The sequence below is a fragment of the Molothrus ater genome, chromosome 12 (assembly GCF_012460135.2).
Source record: "Molothrus ater isolate BHLD 08-10-18 breed brown headed cowbird chromosome 12, BPBGC_Mater_1.1, whole genome shotgun sequence".
In the NCBI taxonomy this organism is placed as follows: Eukaryota; Metazoa; Chordata; class Aves; order Passeriformes; family Icteridae; genus Molothrus; species Molothrus ater.
In genome coordinates this window covers 12,278,870-12,302,202 of record NC_050489.2, presented here as the reverse complement: position 1 = coordinate 12,302,202, position 23,333 = coordinate 12,278,870, and the positions used below count along the sequence as shown (strand labels likewise).

At 39.4% G+C, this 23,333-nt stretch overlaps 1 protein-coding gene across 1 annotated transcript in view; it reads right to left on the bottom strand.

Annotated features, from left to right (window-relative positions):
• The window catches only part of SMPD3 (sphingomyelin phosphodiesterase 3), a 101,860-nt gene that overhangs the window by 26,792 nt on the left and 51,735 nt on the right, over nucleotides 1-23,333 (bottom strand). The window contains exon 2 of the mRNA XM_036390102.1: nucleotides 7,493-9,116. Within this exon, the coding sequence (XP_036245995.1) occupies nucleotides 7,493-8,824 (1,332 nt within the window). The 5' untranslated portion in view covers nucleotides 8,825-9,116. The remainder of the gene's footprint in view (nucleotides 1-7,492; nucleotides 9,117-23,333) is intronic.

The following is a 23,333-nucleotide window of genomic DNA, read 5'->3' as shown; positions in this document are numbered from 1 at the left end:
TGGCTGTGTCAGCAAATCATCAGGTGCTCTGAAGGAAATGCTCTTTAATGATTAAAAATTTGAATTGTGCATGAGAAATCTCACTTGATTAAAGAACCAATCTAGAGTCTCAAATACTGACCAATAATATATACACAAACCCAAAACATTTGTTATGAGGAGAACTTAATCTTTAGTGACATTTTCTAGAAGCTTCAGATTGCCAGGAGGGAGCCATTCAAAAATATGCAAAATAAAATAGTTTCCTAAACGTTTACCCTCCAAAACAAAGGAACTATTAACATAAAAGTCCAAGCACACGTGATTGCCTCTCCCTTCAGGGAAGCAAATCCTGGTATGCAAACTGGATAAGAGCTAAAATTTTGGCATACTCATGGCAAAAGTTCTTCACAAAGTCTGTTACCCCAGGATCTCCATGTGGCCAATAAAGCCAGAGCTGGGAAAGGTAAATAACCTGCCTGTAACACTGGGACTTCTTCAGGTGAATTGGGATCTCCACAGTCTAGCTCCAGCCTCAACCAGTATAGTTTAATCTCATCTTGGGCTGTAAATGAGCAAAAGCTTCCATTTCATCCACTCAGGTGACCATGGAGGTGTCAGTTTTGCCACTGAAGTAAATGTAACCATAGTGCTGCTCCCTGCATTGCTCTTCTGAGGAGGAGAAGTCACCAAAGTACAGAACTCTCCAGGAAATGAATTCACAGTCATGGCAGGAACCACACTAATGATGGTCATGCTATGAAGAAAAGCTAACCAGGCTGAAAGAAACTCTGCATGCTCTGGGGAGGAAAAACAAAACCTCTCTCCCTAAAACAGAAGTATGAACATGGCATTTGTAAAGAACATCATCTGAGCAGGGGCCTTGAGTAACTCTTTGTGTTGGAAATAAAACACCTCAAAGAGAGAGTGAGTGCAGGGCACAGAAACAGAATTTACAGTTGATGTGACAGTGATTTACTCCCACAGAAATATTCATCATACCATATGTAGCCAATATTTTTTAAGTTCAAGGGAAGCTCCCTTAAAAAGAGCCTGAGACCCAAGAGAATTGCTGTGGATAAAGCAGGTGCAATGCACAAGGAGTGGCATTTCCACACCCCCTGCAGGGCTGGTGCCCTGGGATGTGCTCTGTGCCTCCTGTTCCCCTGCACTGGGGATGTCGTTATGTAACCCAATGCAATTGTAATGAGTTAGCAGTGAGGAAGGGAAAAGAAAGAAATGGAAAACACAATTTGTTTTCTTTCCAGTACAATATTTCTGTAATCTTCCAAACTGTATCAGCCTTTCCTGGACTTTTTTCCCATTTTAGCAAATTTCCAATACAAGCAGGAGAGGCAGCATTAAGAACCTAACTGGGACAGCCAAACTGTCCCAGTCCTCATTCCTGTTACTGCTAAGAGAAGATGCCAAAGAAAACTTGCAGCTACTCCCATTCCCACTTCAAACATTCTTGTCCCACAGAGATGACTTAGATTAGTCATAACTCCCAAGAAAGGTGTATTTTTGGTTAGCTGAGACATGGTGCAAAAAGATCTATCTTATTTTCCATCCTTCAACAGCTCTGCCTTTTGCCTTCAGAAATATGTAGCAGCTTCTAAAGAAGACACATTAGTTAAATCCCTATTTTATTATAATAAACATGGTTTTTTAAGTATATTAAAGAAGTTTAAAATGTTATAGAAGTCGGCTCAAAATTGTGTGGTGCTCTGCAATTCTTTCTAGCTACATTTTCACTTGATTATTTCAGAATCCTATTTTTTCCCACCTGCCATGTGCAACAATTACTGTTCCATGAACTCAGAGAATTTGTTATTTGGCAAAGCTTCATTAAACATATATATGAGGGAAAGTGGCTGTAAATTGGTGCCACTAATGAAGGGCTCTTCCTCTTCTGAAGAGAAGAAAGCCCACAACTCACATTTTCTCAAATCTTTATTTCATTCTGCACAACAGTTTTTATTTATCCCCATTAATGAAGGGGAAAAGGACCATGATTAATAACATTAATTATATCAAAGTGAAGGAACATGGTACAGTGCCATGGTAGAGTCTTTTTTTTGTTCTTTTTTTAAGAAAGTCTCAGTTTATTGGACTCCATCCAATTCCTGCATTAACATTTTACAGCAGAAACTCAGCATGTGGAAAATGTTTAGGTTACCCTCCTGCCTTAAATGGCACAGCTTTAGAGTCATCTAAACAAATTCATGAGCAGCACTAGACATTTCTTTTATACATCTTGGGATAACTGTAGGTGCTGGCCAACTGATGAAGGACAAGGAAATCTAACCACTGGAAGCTCTAGGTGTTCTTTACAGGGGGCAGAAAGGAGCCATTCCCCTTTCCTGTGCAATCCTGAGGTCCAAAATCTTCCCCTCAACCCAGTGTGGAACTGCAGCAGCTGCCCCTGCACTCCAGGCACAGCTCACATGCAAAGGCAGCTTAAATTACCCAAGTGAAATGCATCTGCATCAGAAATATCAAAAAGGAGAATCACAGAGGTAAATTCAGGGAACCCTCATTTTCTCACACAAAGCAGGCTCCTTGAGAGGAGAAAACAGTAAAACTGTGCTTCAAAACAGTTTTGCAATCAGAGCTGCTGCTCCTTCCACCATCTGTTACCACCATATCAGCTCTTTGGAAAACAAGTTGAGCTTTGCACACAGAGCAAAGGTTGCTAGGTTTCCTTTAAGCAATGAATAATGACATGTTCTCTGCACAATTACTGTACTCCCTGAGAACAGCCTTCATTTTCAGAGAATTTGAAAAGTAAATCTGTTAATAACCTCAGGAATTAATATTAATTAAACACAACTTCTTCCAGAAATCTAGCAAAATCCACAAGATGTTCTTTTTCCTTTTGATTTTGAAGAATACTATTAACTGTTCAAACTTCCCACATCAGAAAGCAGTTTTGCATTATGCTCACATACTCTGTTTTAACTTAGAATTCTTTTTTTTTTTGCTAAAATTGACTCTTTTGGCAGATACCAAACCCCAGAATAGTTTCCTACTAGGAACAGTAGGAAGCACAGCCTTCTACACACCATCTGTGTCTCCCAGTGCCATTGGCAGCAAGAAGCCTCCAAACCCTCTCTCTCAATCAACAGCCATTTTGGGAATGATGCCTCTTTCACTCACTTCCCCACTCTGACTGTGCATCTACAATCTAGCTGAGATTTACATGATTGTTACAAATATTACAATTTAGGGATAAGAGAGGTGAAATTTGCCACCAAAAGTGAGTTTTTATTAGATTGCTACACTGGAAAAATATGGACAAACTCACCAGGTCAAGTTAAGGATGCTTTCCAGTTTTGTTGCACTACTGTCCAAAACTCACACAGCATCCCTGGCACAGGGTAACCAAGGCTGCCCACTAAATCTTCTGTCTAAAGAGGGATGTTGACATTTTGAAACCATCTAGTAAATTACAGACAGGTGATGCATTGCACAATTTCTGCTCAGTACTCATTGACACCTTTTAAACGTGATTTGACAGTGCTGATTTGTAAAATCAACATCCAGTTTCTGAAAAGGATGTGCATTTTATAACTCCCTTTAAATCCATCAAAACTACAGTGCATTAACATCATGTGTGAGCCAAAGCTGCAGCTGCAGAGGAGCTGAGGCTGCTGAAATCTGCACCATGCTCCAGACAGAACTGTCCAAGCCAGCTTTTCAGTGCCACTCACCAGCACAGGGGCTGTGCCAGGCCCCCTGCCCACCTCTGTCTGCAGCTGAGCAGCAGCAGAGACAATGGAAGTTATAAAACTACAAAGTGACTGCAGGGCTCTTCTCTTCAGCATTTTAAATGAATGTGAAATGCCAGGCTGGAACAGAGAGTCTCAGCAGAGTCTCCCAAGGGCCCAGACTGTCAAAGTATGAAAATGGATTGGCTGATTTATGTATTTGCTAACTTCTCCTCTGAGTCTTTATGGCAACTAGGAACAATGGTTTAACACTTCAGACATGAAACTGTCATTTAGCTGTGACATTTCCCCCCTTCATATATGCTGGTTTTTTGTGGTTTTCTTACATGCCAATGAGACCCTCAGATCAGAACACAAAAGCACTGGTAGAGTTAGAAGAGCTCCAAGTGCCAAATGCAAATTAGTCCTCTTTGCAGAAAATGGACTTCACACAATGGCTCCTCACAACTAAGTCATCCTCGTGTCTTCATCCTGCCCTGGAAAGCAGCAGCCTCTAAAGATGGAAAAACCAGTCTGGTCTCTGTCAGGAAAATGCCAGCAGCAGCACCTTTTGTGACAGACGTCCTTAGGAGGAGAGCAGAGGCAGACTTCCTTTACACAGATAGCTGTTAGGTAGCATGAAACTGTGCTAAAAGCCTCTGTAATTTACTTCCAACTTGGCTTCTTGGTTGTGACACCCTAGGTGCTAAGCCACAATCAAATCACTTTACCTTCCTGTACTTTAGTTTCTCCTTCTATTAAGCACATATTGACCTTTCTTCATTATGCACTCTGAGACATAGGAATGAAAAGCAGTGGGTAAGAGCTGATTGTTATTACAGCTACTAATAATAATCCTTGAGCTCTGTAAGTCTCTCAGGTAAAATAATTTTGTATGACTAAGCAAATCTCTCAAATCCTTCCAAATCTCTACCTGAACTTTACAATCTAGATAGTGAAGACAGGGCAGGGAAGACAAGGGCAATGGAAAATAATTTCTTATTCATGGGAAACAGAACCCATTCTAAAATAAAAAAATGTGCAAAACACTTGTGCCAGGCCAGTAGGGATCTGTTTTGTATCAGACTCCCCCAAAGCAGTTTTGTCATTTTCAAATTACTTCAACTTTCTTTAAATATTTAGTTCTGAGACCTTTAATTTATCTCCCTAACAGTTCTATTTGTAGTAAGGAGACAATCCTACTTACTAAAAAACAATCAGATTCTTTCTCTGAACGGTCTTCTGAATTTAGATGTTGGGTGTTTCTTAAGGTTCAGAATAATTGGAATAAAGGCTTCATCTTTCCCATGAGTGGAAGCATTAACTGGCTTTATCCATATTTTCAAAACATATGAGCCTTCTCCCCTCAATTGCTTTGCACAACTCTTGGCTTTTAACCAACACAGAGAGCAACTGCTCTTTTACTCAGAGATGGAAGCTGTGCAAGGAGAACAGTCTTTGCAAGTGTCTTTCCAAAATAAAACTCAATTGATGCCTTTTCTACTTTAGAAATGGGAACACTGCATTCCACAGGAGTCAGGAACTTAAAAGCCCAGGGTTTGCACAGGACAGAGGCTCTGCTCCATGCCCCTGTGGAGGGGGAAGCGGTTAGGACACCCCTGTTCTGCAAGGCTCTCTTACTTTCTTTAAAACCAGAGAAACTCTGTGTAGGACTGGCTGGTATTATGGACATTCAGAATTCTGTAAGGGCCAGAAAAAGTCCCACCTGGAAGCAGGGAGATGAGCCGTCCCTCGGGATGGCAGAGTGCTGGCCAGAACAGCACCTGCACCCAGAGCTCTGGTACCCTCTGCCAGCTTCTGCTGCCCTGTGGAACAGCTCCAGGCTTCTGAACGTACTGCACTGATTCCTGCTGACTTCAAAACCCAACCAGGCTTTCACTTACTGCATGTAGTTTTTGTCTCTGGAGTCCACACCCACCCAGTTGCTGACTAAGCACCACATCAAGAAAGACAGCCTCTAAATCTACTTTATTTCAAAGACAAAACTAAGTAATTATTCCTACTCTATGTTGTTGCTGGCATTAAAGAAATGAAATATGCGCAATTGGTCATTTAATGTACAATTAAGAGAGAAAGTAAATTCATGTTAAAGTACACTTAGAATGAAAAATATTTTAGATATGAAAAAAAGTATATCAGAATGACACAGACAGGAGGAAAAGCAGTCTTGTGTCTGGGCAGAACTCTGTTATGTTCAAACGAATGGAGTCATCTTTGGAACTCTGTAATAATTGGCCTCTATTCCCTGCTCAACCGTAACATTATTTAACAACTTGGTTCCATAATTAAGTTCATCTTCCCAGTGGAATCTTGAAAAGAGGCTTAATTTTCTGCAAGAGAAATGGAGACATTGCAGCCTGCCTAGCAGGGTGGCAAATCAATGACTCAGCAATGGGCAGTTACAAACAGATTGGTTTTAATCTCTTAATCCCCAATATTTGCATATGTTCAAGGGTAGTCTTTGTGACCCCAGAAATATTTATACTGCCCAAGATCTATGCTTATTTTTTGCCTGCAGAAATTTGTGATGAAAAAATAAATGGTTTTTGTTTATAAACACATAAGAGTGCAACATAGAGAGTTTAGACCCAGATTTGGAAACCTGTATTCAGATAGGGATTGGCTTTTGTTTATGTCAATGTACCTGAAATACTGAAGTATTATCAGAACCAAAATTCTAATATTTGGGGGTTTTCTTACACAAGTCATGTTACCAAAAGTTTTTGCTTTGGTTAACAACTACAAATGGAGTACAAAGCCTCCCACTGATCCCTGTTTACAATCCATATTCTTAATGGTTGTTAATGGCTTTTGTTCAGGACTTGTGACTAGAAAGTACATATAATTTGAGCATCTGATGTACTTTGCCAATGTTAGAAAATAAATTCAGGATTTAGTTAGTGAAACCATTCTAAACTGTGATTAAATAATAAAATCTGAAATTCAGTATTTTGGACATTTTCAGATCTTTCTAGGTTTGCGTCTACAGACTTGGATCTTTGGCAAAAATTTTTGGTTCTTGATAATTGACAAATTAGAAAAGCCCACTTTCCAGTTTAGAAAGAGCACAGCCAGATAATCCCAAGAGCTAAGCATGAGCAGCCACTAGGTCTTGGAAAAGCAAATGCAGACTTTCTGCTTTTCATGATTTACAGACTTACAACCCCAGGCTTCCTGTCCTCTCTACCATCAGTTAATTTATGTAAACTGTGTTAATAACGCAAAAAAGCTCTGCTCTCCCCAGTGTCCCAGGCATGTTTGTTTTGTTTATTCCTCTTCATATCTCTCCTTACTAATTCTTTTGCAAGCAAGAGAGCAGAGTAGCCATACCTTTCACTGCAATCCTTTCAGTTTTATTATACTGACATTTAGACACTTCATTGTCTTTTGATTGCCAGACAAACACACAACGAGCACAAGCTGGTTTCCAACAGTGATGCTCATTGTACTGTACTCATGTTATGAGGCTTAGAATTTATGCATTTTCTTACAGAGATTTCCATAAAGAAAGAAATTCAAGTATCATGAAAATCACTTCAAATTTTGAGTCTTGAAATTATACTTGAGTTCTACCTCCAAAAGTCCCTCATTGTTTCAGGACACATCCATCATTTATAGGCTACAAATCCTATAAAGATTATATCTATAATCCATTAGGTTATATCAGGAAATCTAATCTGAATATTGCCTCTGTTGCAGTCTAAAGAAATGCTAAAATAATGTAACTGTATAACTTGCCACATATACAGAGTCAATACTTACAGCTTCAGAAAGGCTCTTACCTTGAGAAACAAGGCTCCCTTGGAAGCCAAGGAGTCCATTCCTCTTCCATTGGGGTAACAGTGATAGGCAGCATCCATAACAGGATAGCGGCTGGCAAAAAGTAGACCACTGTTCACAAACTTAAAGCTACAGCAGCTGTGGCAGCTGTAGACCCCAACATCATAGACGATGTATTCAAAATAGTGATGGAGCTGCTCTTTCAATTTCTCCGCAGCTCTTTTGTCAAACACTTCCTGCAAGCACAGAAAGTCCAGGTTGGCAGGGAAGAAAGCAGAGATCTCATGATCAAAGGTCTCATCTGTGTGTTTCTTTTTCCGCACTGAAGTCTTCTTCATGATTGAAGCTTTGTAGAGGAGCTTGTTGTTGACAGTGCTTTGGTCCACTGTACCATCTCCAACACGGACTTTGACTAGGGACTCTCGTGAGGCAGAGCAGCTGTCTAAACTCCCAGAATCTCCTTCCTTCTGTTTGTGGTTTGGTGTTTTTGACACCTCTGCATCACCTTCCAGTGAGGGCTCTGCTGGGCCACTGGCATGAGCCTGGCCGTTGACGGTGTCTGCTTCTGTGTCTGACATGTGGCCATTCTCCTCTCCATTGATACGGACAATGCAAGTGTTTTCTTCCCCCTCGTGTGGCTCTCCACTTCCACCTTTATCTTCTCTGTTCTCCTCGCCGTTGTTTGAGCCACAGTTGTCTCCTTTGTACTCCATTGATGTTGTCCTTTTGATGCCAGCATTAACAGTGCGGTTATCTCCAGCCTGGGGGGAGACCAGGCTGCTGAAACTCGCTGCACTGATGGATGTGTTGGTAGGAGAATCTATGTATATTTTAATCTGTGGCCTGCTCGCCCCATTTCGAATCCTCCGGCCGATCTCCTTAGCCCTGGCCTGTGTATTGAAGACGTTATTAAATCTTGCCAGAGAATCGGGCAGCAGGCAAACATTGGCACTGCCAAAGCAGAAGCTTTTCCCAGTCCCTGCTGCCTTCCATTCAGTGAGCAGTGTGGCTCCATTGGCGTGGTTCTTGTCTTTCAGCCTGGAGTAGATATAGGGCCTTCTGGCTGACTGCAGAGGGGACCAGAGCAAGAAGCCAATCAAAGCAAAAGGAAGAGAGGCCACCAAGAGTGCCAGGTAGATGGGAGTGGTGATAATGATGCAGAGTGCATGAAAATAGCATGGGTCATCTGCTCTTTGACGTTTTTCATAGGTGGTTGGAACAAAAGAGCCCACGAGCCTGTCTGCTAGCCAGTAACATGGGAAAATCAGGCCCCAGGAAAAAGAATGCAGAACTGACAGAAAGCTGTTGGGAAATGGAGAAGTGTATAAAACCATTGCAACTCAGTTATGACAACACTTCAGGGCCTACTACATGATGTCACTGTGTCAAGCATCCATAAGAACACTGGGAGAGGGATGGGGAAAAAAGGTCTGGTCAGGAGATTGTTGGGTTTTTTTCCAGTGAGAGTCAATAACAAAACTTTAAGAGCACCATTTCACTGTGTTGGAGTAAAAATGAAACAAGGCCACTGTTTTTGTCTGGCTTTTTGGCATCTGTATTTGTCAAAGGATGTCATTGTTCACTGGGAGCTGCCATAATGAAACTCTCCAGAGGCAAAACAGAAACCTGCAGAAACAAAAGACAAAACATATTGAAAGTTTAAGTAGCACTTATTGGAAGTTAAAGCAGATTGAGTTTTTCTCAAAACAATTAAAGACTTATTATATTTATTGTATTTAGATGGAAATTGGAAAGGTTGGATCAAGGGAGAAATTGGGAGTTTTTTGTTTTGTTTCAATTACTAGCTCAGCATAACTTCACCGATCTTATGCAACATGTTTGAGTTCAAAGAAATAAGGGACAAGTCAAGTGCTAAATAACAAATGCTTGGCATTTACTCAGTGCCAAAGGCATTTTGGGAGGTTGATAATAGGGGGGAGCCTGGCAGATTTGTTTTTCTGGATGATTTTTAGGCTCCTTCAGTAAAAATGCTCAAAAGTCACTCTGGCATCCACACATCAGATAGGAAAAAAATTAACCTAAAACCTATCCAATTATGTAATTACCATTAGAAAAGAAAAATCTCTAAAGAAGTTATTCTGTTCTTCTGGGTGCTTAAAATGCTTTATAAAAGCCCTATTTACATAATCACTCAGCAGACCAGAAAGATTCCTGTTTACAGCAGTGCCAAGGGTAAACAGAACGTTGTGTTTGGGATCTGTGAAGTGAGGACAGACTGCAAGCCCTATATTCCAACTTTCAGGCTGACAGCCTTCCTGGTGAAAGGTGTAGCAGTGTTGCAGAATATAAGGTCAATTTGACTCTTACTGTTTTAAAATAAAAGACCAGAAGAAAATGCAAAAGCACAATGGATCCATAAAAAAATTGCCTAATTATGTCTTCAGTAGGTGTTTCCTTGAGCATATGATGACAGGATGTTACAACTCCCTGGGGAACATGAAACCAAGGGACAGTTTTGTAGATAGAGCAGTGAATGCCTGCTTGGTGATGTGCTGAAGTAAAAAAAAAAAAAAAAAAAGAATCAATTCAATACAACTCTTGCCAGTTCTATTATGGACTGCAGTATCGATAATCTACAAGATAAATCTACAAGATAAAGCTGTCCAGCAAACCATGAAACACCCAACTAAAACAGCTTCACAAAAGCCATTATCCAGATTGTGGAGACATACTGTGTAAAAGGAATTCATGCTTACTGCAGATCCAACATACTACTGTGTATTTGTAAAAATGGAAGAAAAATTAATGCAATCACAAATCTTTCCATGGGATAGATTGCACAGCCCATGTCATGAAGCAGATTGGTTTGGACTGAGGTCTGTTTTAACAACTTTTAGCAAGAACGTGATTCTCTGTAAACACTAAAGGCTGTATGATGGTTCAAGGCCACATTGGTGACTCCTACACTTCCTTTGCCTTAAAAAGGGAGAGTATCTTTCAAAATCAGGAGGATTTTTGACCAGGTGCCAGCTGCATTTCTCACTACCAGCCTGCTGGAGTGAGGAGGCAATAATGGTTTGAGTACACACTTGTATTCCATGCATTTTATTCCATGAATTCTAATAGAATTCCCACAACTCATTACACAGAAGCACAAAAACCCTGGTACCACAGCAAGCTTTAAAATATAATAGCTGGAAAAAAGGGAAGAGGGTATAAAGGGAAGAGCTGGATGTCCATTAAATTTTTACATATTGCAGACAGAAGACATAGACATGTCAAGGTCCTAATTAAAAACCCTCTTTTTGCGAGGAAATTATTATCCTGACTTACTAAACTTCCAGATGAAAGCAATCACAAAACTTGCCAAAGCTCTGTCACAGACTCTCTGGCACACACGTAAACTGGAACTAAGTTTCCTACTCCTTGCTAGAAAATCCTATGCATGCTAGTGCCTCAAAGCCACCCCAAAAAAGAGAATTAAGAGGGTCATGAGAGGCAGATTTTATCTCAGCAAGATCTTAAGGGGTGAGGGAAGGCACCATGTGAGTCAACAGGAACTTGGAAAACATGACGTCAGTCACATCTCTCCTAATGCAACGGTTTAGATGGAGCCTAAAGCTAAAGTGCCTAATTCCTTGTGATGAAGGGTATTACTTGGTAATCCAATGCTTTATTCATAGGGGTTTGGGAGATTAAGGGAGAATTTAAGATATTGCAATGAAACAGATATTTTTGTATGCTACAAAGACGTAAACGGCAGCGTTGTTTGGTGGTTTTTATTACTCTGTGAGTGTTTGAAGGCTAAAAATAGACTTTATTTAATTTTTTTTATGGTGGCAGTATGGAACATCTCAACTTTAGTGATAACAAGACATCAGGCAGAAAGGTTTCAAAGATTTTTATGATCATAATTATGCCCAGAAGTATGATGGAGACATCATAGATCAAAAGAGATGTTTCTAGCTCCAGCATTGCTTGCAAACTAAATAAAGGACAATACAAGTCAACAAGTGATAGGAGAAACAGAAGAAAAACAACAAATCTTACAATAATCATGTTATGAGAACAGTCTAGAAATGGTCAGAAAAGTTTTAACTTCCTTTTGCTTAGAAACTAAAATACACTTTCAAATTCAGACAACTAAACTTTCTTCAAAAGTGATAGCAATATCACCTATATACAGTAAAAATACAGTAAACTGTATTTTTAAAACTATAAGTAAATCACTGGCACAGTGATTTATTTAAACTGTTATTTATTTAAAAACAGAATAAAACTGCTGAAGTGGCTAACTGATTTGGAAAATTACCCTATGGGTAACTTCACATCATAATTTACATATATTCATTAAAAGTAGTGTTTCTTGAATCCTAACAGTTGGTTTCCAGTGAAGATTGTAGCAATATTTATCTAAAAATTAATTCTAGAAAAGCAGTTTATTTAGGCTGTGGTTTTACCTTGATTTACTTATTGTCATTGTAATTTCAATCAAAGAAAACAGTCTTACAAAAATGATCCCACTACACCATGTGAAACCACAAAAATTAGTGCTTGTAACTGAGCACAGGTGAAATGAAGATCTGGGGTAACTGAGGGAATTCTCACTCAGGCTCTCACGTCATTCAGACTTACTAGACAAACCACAACTTAATTTTTGCTTTCCTCATTGTTCTCATCTGGTTTTCCTCACAGACACACTTCATAAAATCTTCCTTCCTTTATTCAGTGTTGTTCCCCTGATTATTCTTATACATGCTTTTAATTAGAGTCTAGTTCAACAGCTAACTAACCTTCTGGAAAAAAAAACCCACTCCAAAAGGCCAAAACCACGTGAACTGCTTTCCATGCTTGATTACAGGGCTGTAATTACAGAGATGCAGCCATCTCAAGGGGTCAGTGGCTCTAATGAAGATGTTTCCTTGTTCCCCTGTGATCACTTCACAGCCTGATGTTCTATCTGAAATCCTTTCATCCTGGCTGGGACTCGTTCCATGAAAGAGTTCACCATGCAGGCGAAGGGAATTTAGGTAGAACTTACTGGCTCACCTTAACTTCCACTTAGATCAGTAACAATTTACAGCTTAGGAAAATCTTTGTAAAAACTTGGGGAAAACATGGATCCTCTTTGGTATGAGAAGCTGAATTTGGTGAATCACTGCTACTGATGAATAAAGCAGAACCCATTCAAACTAAGGATTTGGCAGGAGGAGAAGGGAAGGAGGACAATGTTTTTGCAGACTTGCCATTGCAACATTCATTTACCAGTTTCTGCCTAAAGTCTCTCCCTCCTTTCTAAAGGTCATCAAACACTGCCAGGCTGCTCTGCACCTTGTCTTTGTCCATAGGCAGCCAACAGGCAAGAATCAGCATAAACAAGATGTCTAACTTAATTGAGCTAACCTGTAAAAAATAAAATACTAAGAAGTGTGAATTTAAAGTCTCCCTGAATAGCAGAAATGTCAGCCATTAAGCACATGTCTGCAGTCAAAAACCCCAAAGCACCCCCACAAGTCCAGGGAACTGCTCAAGCCTCTGGCATATTCAGGGAGTAGATTTGTGATGATGCAATCTGTGTTTGAAGCAAGGAGGTGCTAAATTTTCTTAAGGAGTCCTTGGAATCTCAGTGATGCCTCTGTCTGAACGTCTCCAAAGCTGTACATTGAAGGAGATTTGGTGCTGTTATTAACCACAGGTGAAGGGAGCTGGACCAGGGCTGGAGCCCATTGGTCACAGGGCTGGAGCTGGATCAGCAGGGCCCAAGGTACCTGTGGGCACCAGTGTGAGTGGGAGTCATCCCCTTCATCTGACAAAAGATTGGCTGCACCTGCAGAGAAACTGGGCTGGCCTGGTGCCCTGTGTATCTCCTCACTCAAAATGGGAGCTTTTCTTTCAAAGTGCTGAAAAGTTGTTTGTGATCACACTGTAAAACTTGCTCTGAGCTTTACAGTTATGTGGGCCATGGCAGCAGATTCCCATTTCCAAAAGCAAATTACCTGAATTTGGTAGTCCCAGATCATATTCCTAAGCCAAAAACCATACCCACACACCTTCTGCTACCTAAATAAATTGGGTTATGTTTTAAACTTAATAAAAAAATATATAAATTCAATTATGTTAATGTGTGAAAACACAGGTTAAAAAAAGATCTTTACAATTATAACCCATTGAAAAGCATTAAAAACATGTCAGTTTTGTCCCTTTTTTTCTTTCAAAATGGATGAAAAATTGAAGCTGAGTGCATTGTTTTAGAAAACAATCATCTTTCATATTCCTGCAAGCAACACTGAGTCTATCCTGACACAAGAGATTATACTTGCTCAAACCTTACATCCAGAGTCATAAATGCAGAAGGGACACATCACACCTCTCAAGCCTAGGAGAGGTTTATTCTTTACTCCACACATACAAACTGCACTCCAACAATGAATGCTGTGTTTACACACCAGCTGTACTAATTGCTCCCTGGAGGCCTGACCCAAACCCAGAAACTTCACCAGTACAGCTCCAAATTCTGAAATACACCTCCAAAGCTTTGTGCACTCTGTGAGTGTACCAGTACCAGCCTGTGAACATCAGCTAAATAATCAAATACAAGCCATGTGGGAACCTTTTACAAGGGCATTTAGTTCTACTTCACTGGAGGGCATGAAGACTCATCTGAAAATCTGGACTCCACAAACTTTCTTCAATTATTTTTATTTCAGTGGAAATAGAAGCAGAATGACAGTTTCTGTTGTATTTTAGAGGGGCCAATGCCACGAATGCCTCTAAAAATATCATGGTTATGCAAACTAAGTAACAGCAACCAATGTCAGTTCTGATCTGCAAGGACATTATTTAAAACATTAATTTGACTGCATTGTTAAAGTAGCTACTTCAGAATTAATACCAAAAAAATCCTAAACAGCAGAACTGTCACTTCTTGTACAGGGGACAATTACATATTTCCAAATTATCAATTCCTATTTATGATCTTGGGAACTGGTAAGAAGTAGGATCAATAGCATATTGATAGATGAAAGTAACTGCAAATACAAAGAGCTCTAGGTTTTCAGAAAAGCTTTACTATCAGGCAAGATTTAGACAAAAAAAGTTAATCTGACCACTTGGTGATCTCACTCAGCACCTGGAAAGCTAAACACTCTGTTTTGAGACCTTATTTGGTGAACTTCAGTAGTGAGACAACTGCAGCCTACAAAAGTATGAATCTGTGACACTAAGCTCTGTTTATACAATAGAAACAGAATGGGCTTTATTTACAAAATCACCTTTTAGTGTGCTTTAGCCTCGTATTTTACAGGAGCTGGAGTAATTCAATAATGGCTAAATAAATCTGATCCTTGTAGATGGTTTGTTTAACAAAACCCAGTGAGATGGAACAATATTGGCTTTAGGTGCACAAGACAGAAGTGGAGATAAAATTTTCCCTACTCATCTTTCACCATCTAAATCCTACAGAGGTCTGACTACAGCCATGCCTTGCCCATAAATTAGCAGGGGCACAGGCTCCCTGTAAAATGAAAAGCTGTACTTTCTCAAGCAGCACTTTGAGCCTCCAGGCTTCTGGTTACTCCATGACAGCTCAATAGAAGTATAAAGTAATCATTTTTCCCCAGAGTGGATATTTTTATACTGTTGAAATTGTTCTTAAAGGTGCCAAAGAAAAGTTACCTTAACCTACAGTAAATCCAACACAAATTCCTGCCAATAAATATCTGTTCCTCTGTAAAAAATGCTTACCTACAATTCTTTAAATACTTTATAAAGGAAATTAAAATACAATGCGACTGAATTAAAACACAGCTACCCCTATAGAGAAAATTAAAGTACATTTATTCATTTTCTACTTATGGAAAATTGGAAAACAGAGCCTTTGTAACTTGGATAAGTTTTCATGGAAACCCCAAAACTAGACTCCTTAACACACAGTTTCCATCTCTACTGACAAAGGTGTATTTCCCCAGGACCCAGTGATCTAATTGTATGGTGGTAATCATAAAAAAACCCAGCATTGCTCAAAACTCAAAACATAAATGCCAAGTCCTTCCCCCAAAACTTGCTTCTATGTCAAGCCACTCTGACAAAAACGCAAGAATTCAAACTCAAGCTTTTTACAATCAAATTGCACCAAGATAGGCTGAGTACTTTTGTTGCATATTTTCATACAGCCAAACACACATCTATTGAAAAAAAAGGACCCACCAGCATAAAAACCAACCCAGAGCACTTGACACTTTCAGCTTTTTAAAAGATTGGAAATTTAAGCAAAAATATTACATTTACTTATTTGTAAATTCATGTCACTGCAATACACTGGTAGACTAAAGTGTGCCAATCCTCTCATATTTTCTTTTTACAGAGTAACACATAAAAGAGGACAGAAAGCAAGACGTGATTTTTTAAATTATCCCATCTAATCACTTAACACTCTAAAAGAACACTTGTTGCCATCTTCACATAAAGCATAGCTAAATTTAGCTCAGATATTACAAAGCTACTAATCTCTCAAATACTCAAGAATTATTTAAAACCACAAGATCTATGTGGTGACTTGTCTTAAAACCATCCCTGAGAAAGCAGGGAGAAGATGTTGTGCAGGTTTATTCCAGGAAGCCTCATGGCTTGCTCTAACTATGAGGCTTTGCTGGCTCCTCACAGTAACACATTTATCCTGGCTAGGCTGGGCAGCTCTGGGGGAACAGGGATATCTAAAAAGATCCATGTCAAGAATCTTCTGACCCACTTCACATTCTGCTGCTACTCATCTGTACAGACACCCCTGCAGAAGCCTGAGGACAAGGAGCAGTACTTTTCTGGGACAAATGTCCTTGTTCTGGGTCCTGGGAATAAGCACAGCATAGCACAGCCATGGGGTTGAGGTCAGGAAGCAGACGTGGACCAAAGGCCAGCTCAGTAGGGGGAAAACAAGACCACCTCTGACCCCCAAAGGGCTCTGACTCTTTTCCAGACATGCCAAGAAGAATGAACTGCACACTGTAACAGCTTGCATAGAAAGAGAGAGAGAGTTACCTCGAGGGTAGGGAAAATTTATCTATAAAAACCTACCTCCACAAAGCCCTGGTGTGCACATCCCAGGCTGCTGGATCAGTGCTGGAGCCAGCACTGCTGATCTTTCTGTCTCTCCCTCTCTCTTTCCTTCTACCCTTTATTCAAAATCCACCACTGTGTTTACATGGGAAGATAAGGGACTAACATACCAATTTCCATGCCAAGTGTATAATTTACCAATAAAACTGTCTTTTTAAAAGCCTCTGACTTTTGTGGTTCCTTCTCAACCACGGGCGTATACAAATCTGGGGTGCTTCCCTTCCCTTCCACAACCCTGCAATGTTTTTTGGAAATATGCTTGCCACCAAAATGGCATTCTTGAAAAAAATCTTCTTGACTCTCACAAGAATGCAAAACAGAAGGACTGCAATATGTTTCCCACTTGTCCTAAAACTTTCTTCACTTCTTATTAACCATTGCATTACACAGAAAATGCTGATCCTTCCTCTTCGCCTTCTAAGACATCTGACAAACTGAGAACATGCTCAGTCTGTTTTGGATGCCTCACTGTTACAGCACAGGAAGCAATGTTCAGCCACAAAGCAACCTTTGAAGTCTTCTGACATTGCCTGATAAGAACCAGGTTTCTGGCATTGTACATTAAATTACCCACGAGTCTCCCATATTTTCTTCTGGCAGAACAGATCCAGGCTCAGGCCTCAGCTTTCAACATTTCAGGTTCCAGGTTTCAGAGATTGCTACTCTTCAGACATTACTGCTTTTTTGCATGAGTTGGGAAAGGACTTGGTAGAAAAAAATGAACAAAAAATTTGAGGTGGGATAGGGAGAGGGAAATCTTATTTCTAAGCCAGAAGCTTTTGTATCTCTATGGAAAAACAAGAATAAAGGCTAATCTCATTTTTTGCGTTGTACAAAATGTATGTTTAATCCATAACACACCTGAAATATCAAAATTGTACTGCTGTTAATCAAAGTGGTCCATATTTAGAAAAGAAACAAAAGAAGCTATGCTAAATACCCAACATTCTACCACTTCTAAACCAAGAGAGTAGCATAATCCAGTAACAGAATCTGGCAAAAATCTAAAAGAACAAAAACAAGGAATGAGTGCAAATGGGCAGCTACTTTAGTGAGGTATGCATACAAAGTTCACCTCACTATTCTGTGGACTTTTAGTTCCTTAAAAATACAGCAAATGTTTGTAGTTTTTTCTGTTATTACATGCATTTTTAAAGATCAGGGAAATATAGAGATATTTCATTTTACATCCCATTTTCTATTTACTCTTAGAACCAGAACGAAATCAGAAAGTTTCCTATATCCAGAAGAAGCAAGAGGGACAGAGTGTTTGCTTCCATCTAAAAATACCTTCTGCAGTGATCTTATGTGATCACCAACAAATGAAGTAACTAGATGCTTCTCTTAGCCATCAGCAGAAAAAAAATTTGTTTAAATATTTAATATGCTTTTAAAAATGTCAGTACTGAGTCAAGCTATTACTAGTTTTATATTGTGACCAAAAGTAAAATGTTTAATTGAAGCAGCTGCTCCTTAATAAATAACCAGAAGCTGAGAGCACGAACGCGTGGTATGTGCAGATTAGATTTTCATGCATGGCATTCCATGCATGATCTTTTCATACACTTGAATATATGACAAGTTAAATAAGATCTCAGTCCAAATAACAAAACTGTAGAGAATCAGAAGTGATGATTCCAAAATAGATCTGGGCCTACCTCCAGTATAAACAGCTCAATCTCAGTATTAGTTTTAGGATGCAAAGTAAACATCCTAGATCTTACTGCTGCTTTTACTCACTCAGGTAAGCTTTACTGTTACAATGGTTCAGCAAAAATCTGCTAGGGATTTATACTGCTATTCCAGGGGGGTAAAAAATGAAGTGCATTAAAATTTGGTCCAAATATGGTCAGAAAATTTTTTAAATTGCCTTTTTTTTAACCATACCTCTGATGCATATTCACAGTACGAAAAAACTATTTTTAAAAGGTTAGTTTTAGTAAACTCTGCACAAGTTGTTACAGTGAGTTAAATAGGGATTTGGTTCTACAAGACCTGCATTGATGTATTTGTGAAGTTTGTTTCATTCTTTGGACTTACTGTGCAGTCCATTATTTACAAAGAGCATCCTCAGGCATGTAAAATACCTGTGTAAATTATTAGGTTCATGCAGCTGCTAAACAGTACAGCATCCACAGAGAACTGTCAATAGCAATGCCTAAACTGTAGAGACTTTTGCTACATTTTCCAAACCAGCATAGTCTTGTCCTGCTATTAAATAAACTCATTTTGCCCTATGATTCACTTCAGAATTCAATTTTTAAGAGTCATTTTGCAGAGCAGAAATACATTTCTAAAAATTCAATTGTCTTTAATAGAAAAGCAGGCTTTCATATATTGAATGCTGTGTTCTTGGAAGTGAAGCTCTTCAGCACTGAAATGAAAATCATATTTCAGTCTAAGTTTGCATTATCTCCTGCATGTCACAGAACAGTTGCCAAAGAAACGACAAGGAAAAAGGTGCAAATTGGGAAAAGCAACATTTCTGACAGTGGTAATCTCTGTGCCTTTGGGTTAACTGATCCCCACTACACAGATGAAGTTGTCACATACCAAGAGCCAAGATTCCATGTCTTGAATGGTTCAGCTTCACTGATAAAACAAAAATGTTTAGGGGTTTTTGTAATTAGCCTTATTAGCTATAAGTTGCATTTCTATTTCTGCTGGCTGCCCCTAGCCTGTGCTACACTTTTCAGGACATACATTTACTTGAGTATTGCAGGCAGAGATACCCTTTGTTTATTAGCCATGGCTTTTACTCCTATATTGTCTTAGTAGGACTGCTCCCAGAGATAAATTTGCATTTTTGCAATTCCCAATGCATATTGGGAAAGTGTCAGAGAACTGTTAGACAGAATAATATTATTTGTATAATTCTGATTATTATGCACCCCAAATTTTGTAAGATTTGATGTAGAAGGAACATACTGTTAATATCTTACATAATTCATCCTGATCACTTAAATAGTTTCTTAAAACAGCATCCCCTAGATGCCAGCTTTTGAAGTATTTAACAAGGTATACATAAAGAGGGTAATAATTATAATGGGGGTGTAATGAACTTCACTATCAATGGGAGTCAAAGTACAGTAGATTTTTATCTCAGATAATTATTGTTATGTGCAGTAAATGCACCAGCAAAACTGAAGAAATAAAGCCTTTGGATTACCTCTAGTGAAGGGAATTCACAAAAGAGAACATTAATTTTTATTCTGACTTTGTGCTATGAATCTGACAGGTGTTAAGCTTCTAAATCAGGGGACTTGAGGCCTGGTGTAAGTGACATAAAATTATATTGTACAGCAAAGACAGCAGAACTGGCAATTCCACTGTGCCTTGGCTACAGGTGACAAGAAATCACTTATGTCTATGCAATTAAGCAGCAAACCTTTCACACAAAGGGACAACAAGTTGCAATGTGATCAGCAGGCACAAGTGCCTTAGCTGTGAGAGGCTGAGTGCTATCCCAGAGACACCTGGGGAGCAGCACAATCCCCACTGCACACAGCCACCCTAACATGAGTCTCCTTCTCCTAGGGAACAAAGGGCTTTCCTTTACCAGCCACATTCATTCACCCTTGAGCCCTACAGCCAAAACCACCACAAAGTCCCTAAATATTGCTGCTGCATTTTGTAGGAAGGGTTATCAGGCTGGCCAGGGCTGAGCTCACTGAGCTGGCACAGAACACAGCACAGGTACCACCAGCAGGTTACTCTGCTCACTCTGCTTCAAAGGATTATTGATCTGCTGGGATGGACTGGACTACTGGCCAAAAGCTGTAAGGTGCAAGATCCAATCATTTCAACCTTTCAAAGACAAAAAAACTCTTCTACTAAATTTTAAAAAGTTTGTGATCTTTTTTTTTTTTCCTTTGTATCTCCAACTCTCTTAAGCATTTACACAAGTAATTTTGTAGCTGAGATCAAAATTGCTCTGAATTCATTATCCTTAAACTAATTGAAACTAATGGCTGGCTCACTAAGGCAAAGAAGCCCAACTGGTAAGCACTGAAGATGGTAACACTTTGTTGCTCACTCAGCTGATAACAACTTGATTTTCAGCTTTATGAGAGACTAAGCAAACAACTCACGTCAGGCAGCTGGAGAGCTCCAGCCTAATCTTGTAAAACAGTGTTGGTAAACCACAAACCTGTCAAGGTGCCTTCATGTGCTGCTTGGCATATTAATTATGCCATTAGCATACCATGTTTTTATGTGCACCACTGGTAGATACAGCAATGAAATTATAAGCAACTAACAGAAGAAAGGAAGGCATGAATAGAAGTAAATTCAAAGCAAATTCACTTCAGTTCCAAACCCACTCCTTCAGAATCAGAGGTGTTCTTTGAAGTCAACTGTAACTTAAATGCAGGTTTAAATAATTTTCCATTTTCTACATAAAATAAAATCTTAAATGATTTTCCATTTTCTACAACCCAGTATTTTCTGTGCTGCAGAATTATCTGAAAACAAAGCAGAGCAACAACAAATAAAAGCACTAATTCTATGTTTGTGAATATTTTCTGGAAACCAAATAGCTGCCTTGTTTTATCACATTCATCCCTCTTTTCAATTGAAAGAACTCTGGCAAACAAGTTTTGAGGAACCAACTGCTTTTGTAATTTACACTGATCTCTCCAGGCAGGCTGGGGGCTGCTGCCTGTCCTGCTCCATTGCAGCTGCTTGCTGTGGTTATGTAACACATATTTATGCATGACTTTTTATGTAAAATACTTCACAGTTCCCAGTGTATGTTAAGTTAGGAGCCTATTTTGAAAGTTCTTCACCAAGTCCACCTACAATGGCTCATACCCACAAATCCACATAACAGATTTGCCACAAGAAATTCAGCCAGGCCTAACCCTTTCTCAGATTGTAGCTGTGGCTTTTCAAGAATGCCAAAATCAGCTACAATCAGTGTCAGTCTTTGAAGAAACTCATACTATCTATTTGTGGCAACAGCCATGTGAAAAAAAGTACTTCAAAGGAAAACTTGACTTGGTAGAGGAAAAAAGATCAGGAACCTCAAACTCCAAAATACTCCAGGCAGCATAGACAGCCATTATTTTATAGGACAGAGCTCAACCCAAACCATTCCTCTACTATGTTGTGCTTAGTATAATATTTGAAACGTTGAAATATCTCAAAGGTTTATTTGCTTTCTGGGGGGGGTTTCTAAAAGTAATTTTAAATTTTTCTAAGTTTTTTTTCTACCCATGCATGGACCTTCTGAGCAACCTCCCTCCTGGGGCTCAGGAGACAACCTTCCTTTGTAATCTTAGCATATGCTTTGAAACATGTTTGAAAAAGCAGATTAACACTCACCAGTAGCAGTGCTATATTTTAAGATAAATCACAGAGTAAAGGACTTGAGTAATACTGAATGAGGAACAGTTGAGGATTATTTGATACTGTGCCTCATACCAGGAGGCTGGAAGCTGATGAGGGTTAACTTCTGCCATTTCAGTTTCATATGGTGAGGCTAGGACAGACTTTACGCTGTAATTCAATAGAAAAAAAAATCTTATTTATAAATAGATAATATAGAAAACTTTCCCATCAAATATTAAAAGTAATCATGGCACAAGTGTCAATCAACTGTTTTGCTTTATGATACAAACCTATTGGCCCTAGTTTTTAGTTATTTACTAGGTGTTAAACATATTTGTCCCCATTTCTTTTTCCCTATGGGCTGTGACCACATTCTTTTTTCATTATAAAAATCCCTTGTATTATTTATATTTCTTCATATTTGGGGAATATAACTGAATTATTATTATTATTATTATTATTATTATTATTATTATTATTATTATTATTATTACTATTACTATTACTATTGCTTTAGGAATAATCCCTCAACAGGAACAGTTAGGTATAACTACACGTATAAAAACTAATCACCAACAAAATATTTTGCCATTCACACAGAAGGAAGCTCAAATCTTACAACATGCCTTTCTTTTTGACTCTGCATAACATTTTCTGTTTCGTGGTTTTCTTTTAATGGACACAAAGATATGAGTACTGCTAATACACCCTGTTTCTACTTATTTGTCTTTATACTGCATATGTCTGCTTTCAACATAGCACTTCTACCTGCTTTTAGGCTTAGAACTCTACCTTCAAAATATGCTAAATTAAAGAGGAATATTACAGGAAGGAAGCAGAGATGTGTCTCATCACTAGCTTTGATCTCTCAGAGCCAGTTAATTCCATCATTGCTATTAATTGGACTGCTAGGCCAGAACAAAGGGTGACCTCTCCACAGTAACCCAACACTGTAACTTTACAGAATTTGCATTATTTTCTTCTATTGTATCAGGAGGATAAACGTCATGGCCAGAGTAATGACCAGGTTATGGCAGCCAGCACAGGACAGAGCTCTGATTCAGAGACCTTGAGATGTGCTTCACCATTTGTGACATCTGCGTCACCCACGGTCCCAGCCTGAGACCCTGCCTTTGCCCCCTTGCCCACTGCACACCACAAGCACACACAGTGATCCAGAAACTTCCCAGCCAGCAGCAGGAGCTGGGGAAAGGCTCAGAGCAGAGGGAAGTTCTGCTCCTGCGTTTGCCACCTGCCCCTAGAGGAGCTTTTGAGCCTCTGTGTGCCCCTGCTCGGTCACTGTCCCCTCTGCCAGTCCTGCTGAGCTCTGTGCTGTGACTGACCTCAGATTTAGGCACAGTTTGCTGGGGAGGCACCTCCCTGGTCAGGACCCCATGAGCTGTGGACCTCAGCTAGTCAGCATATCAGAAGAGAAGCTGT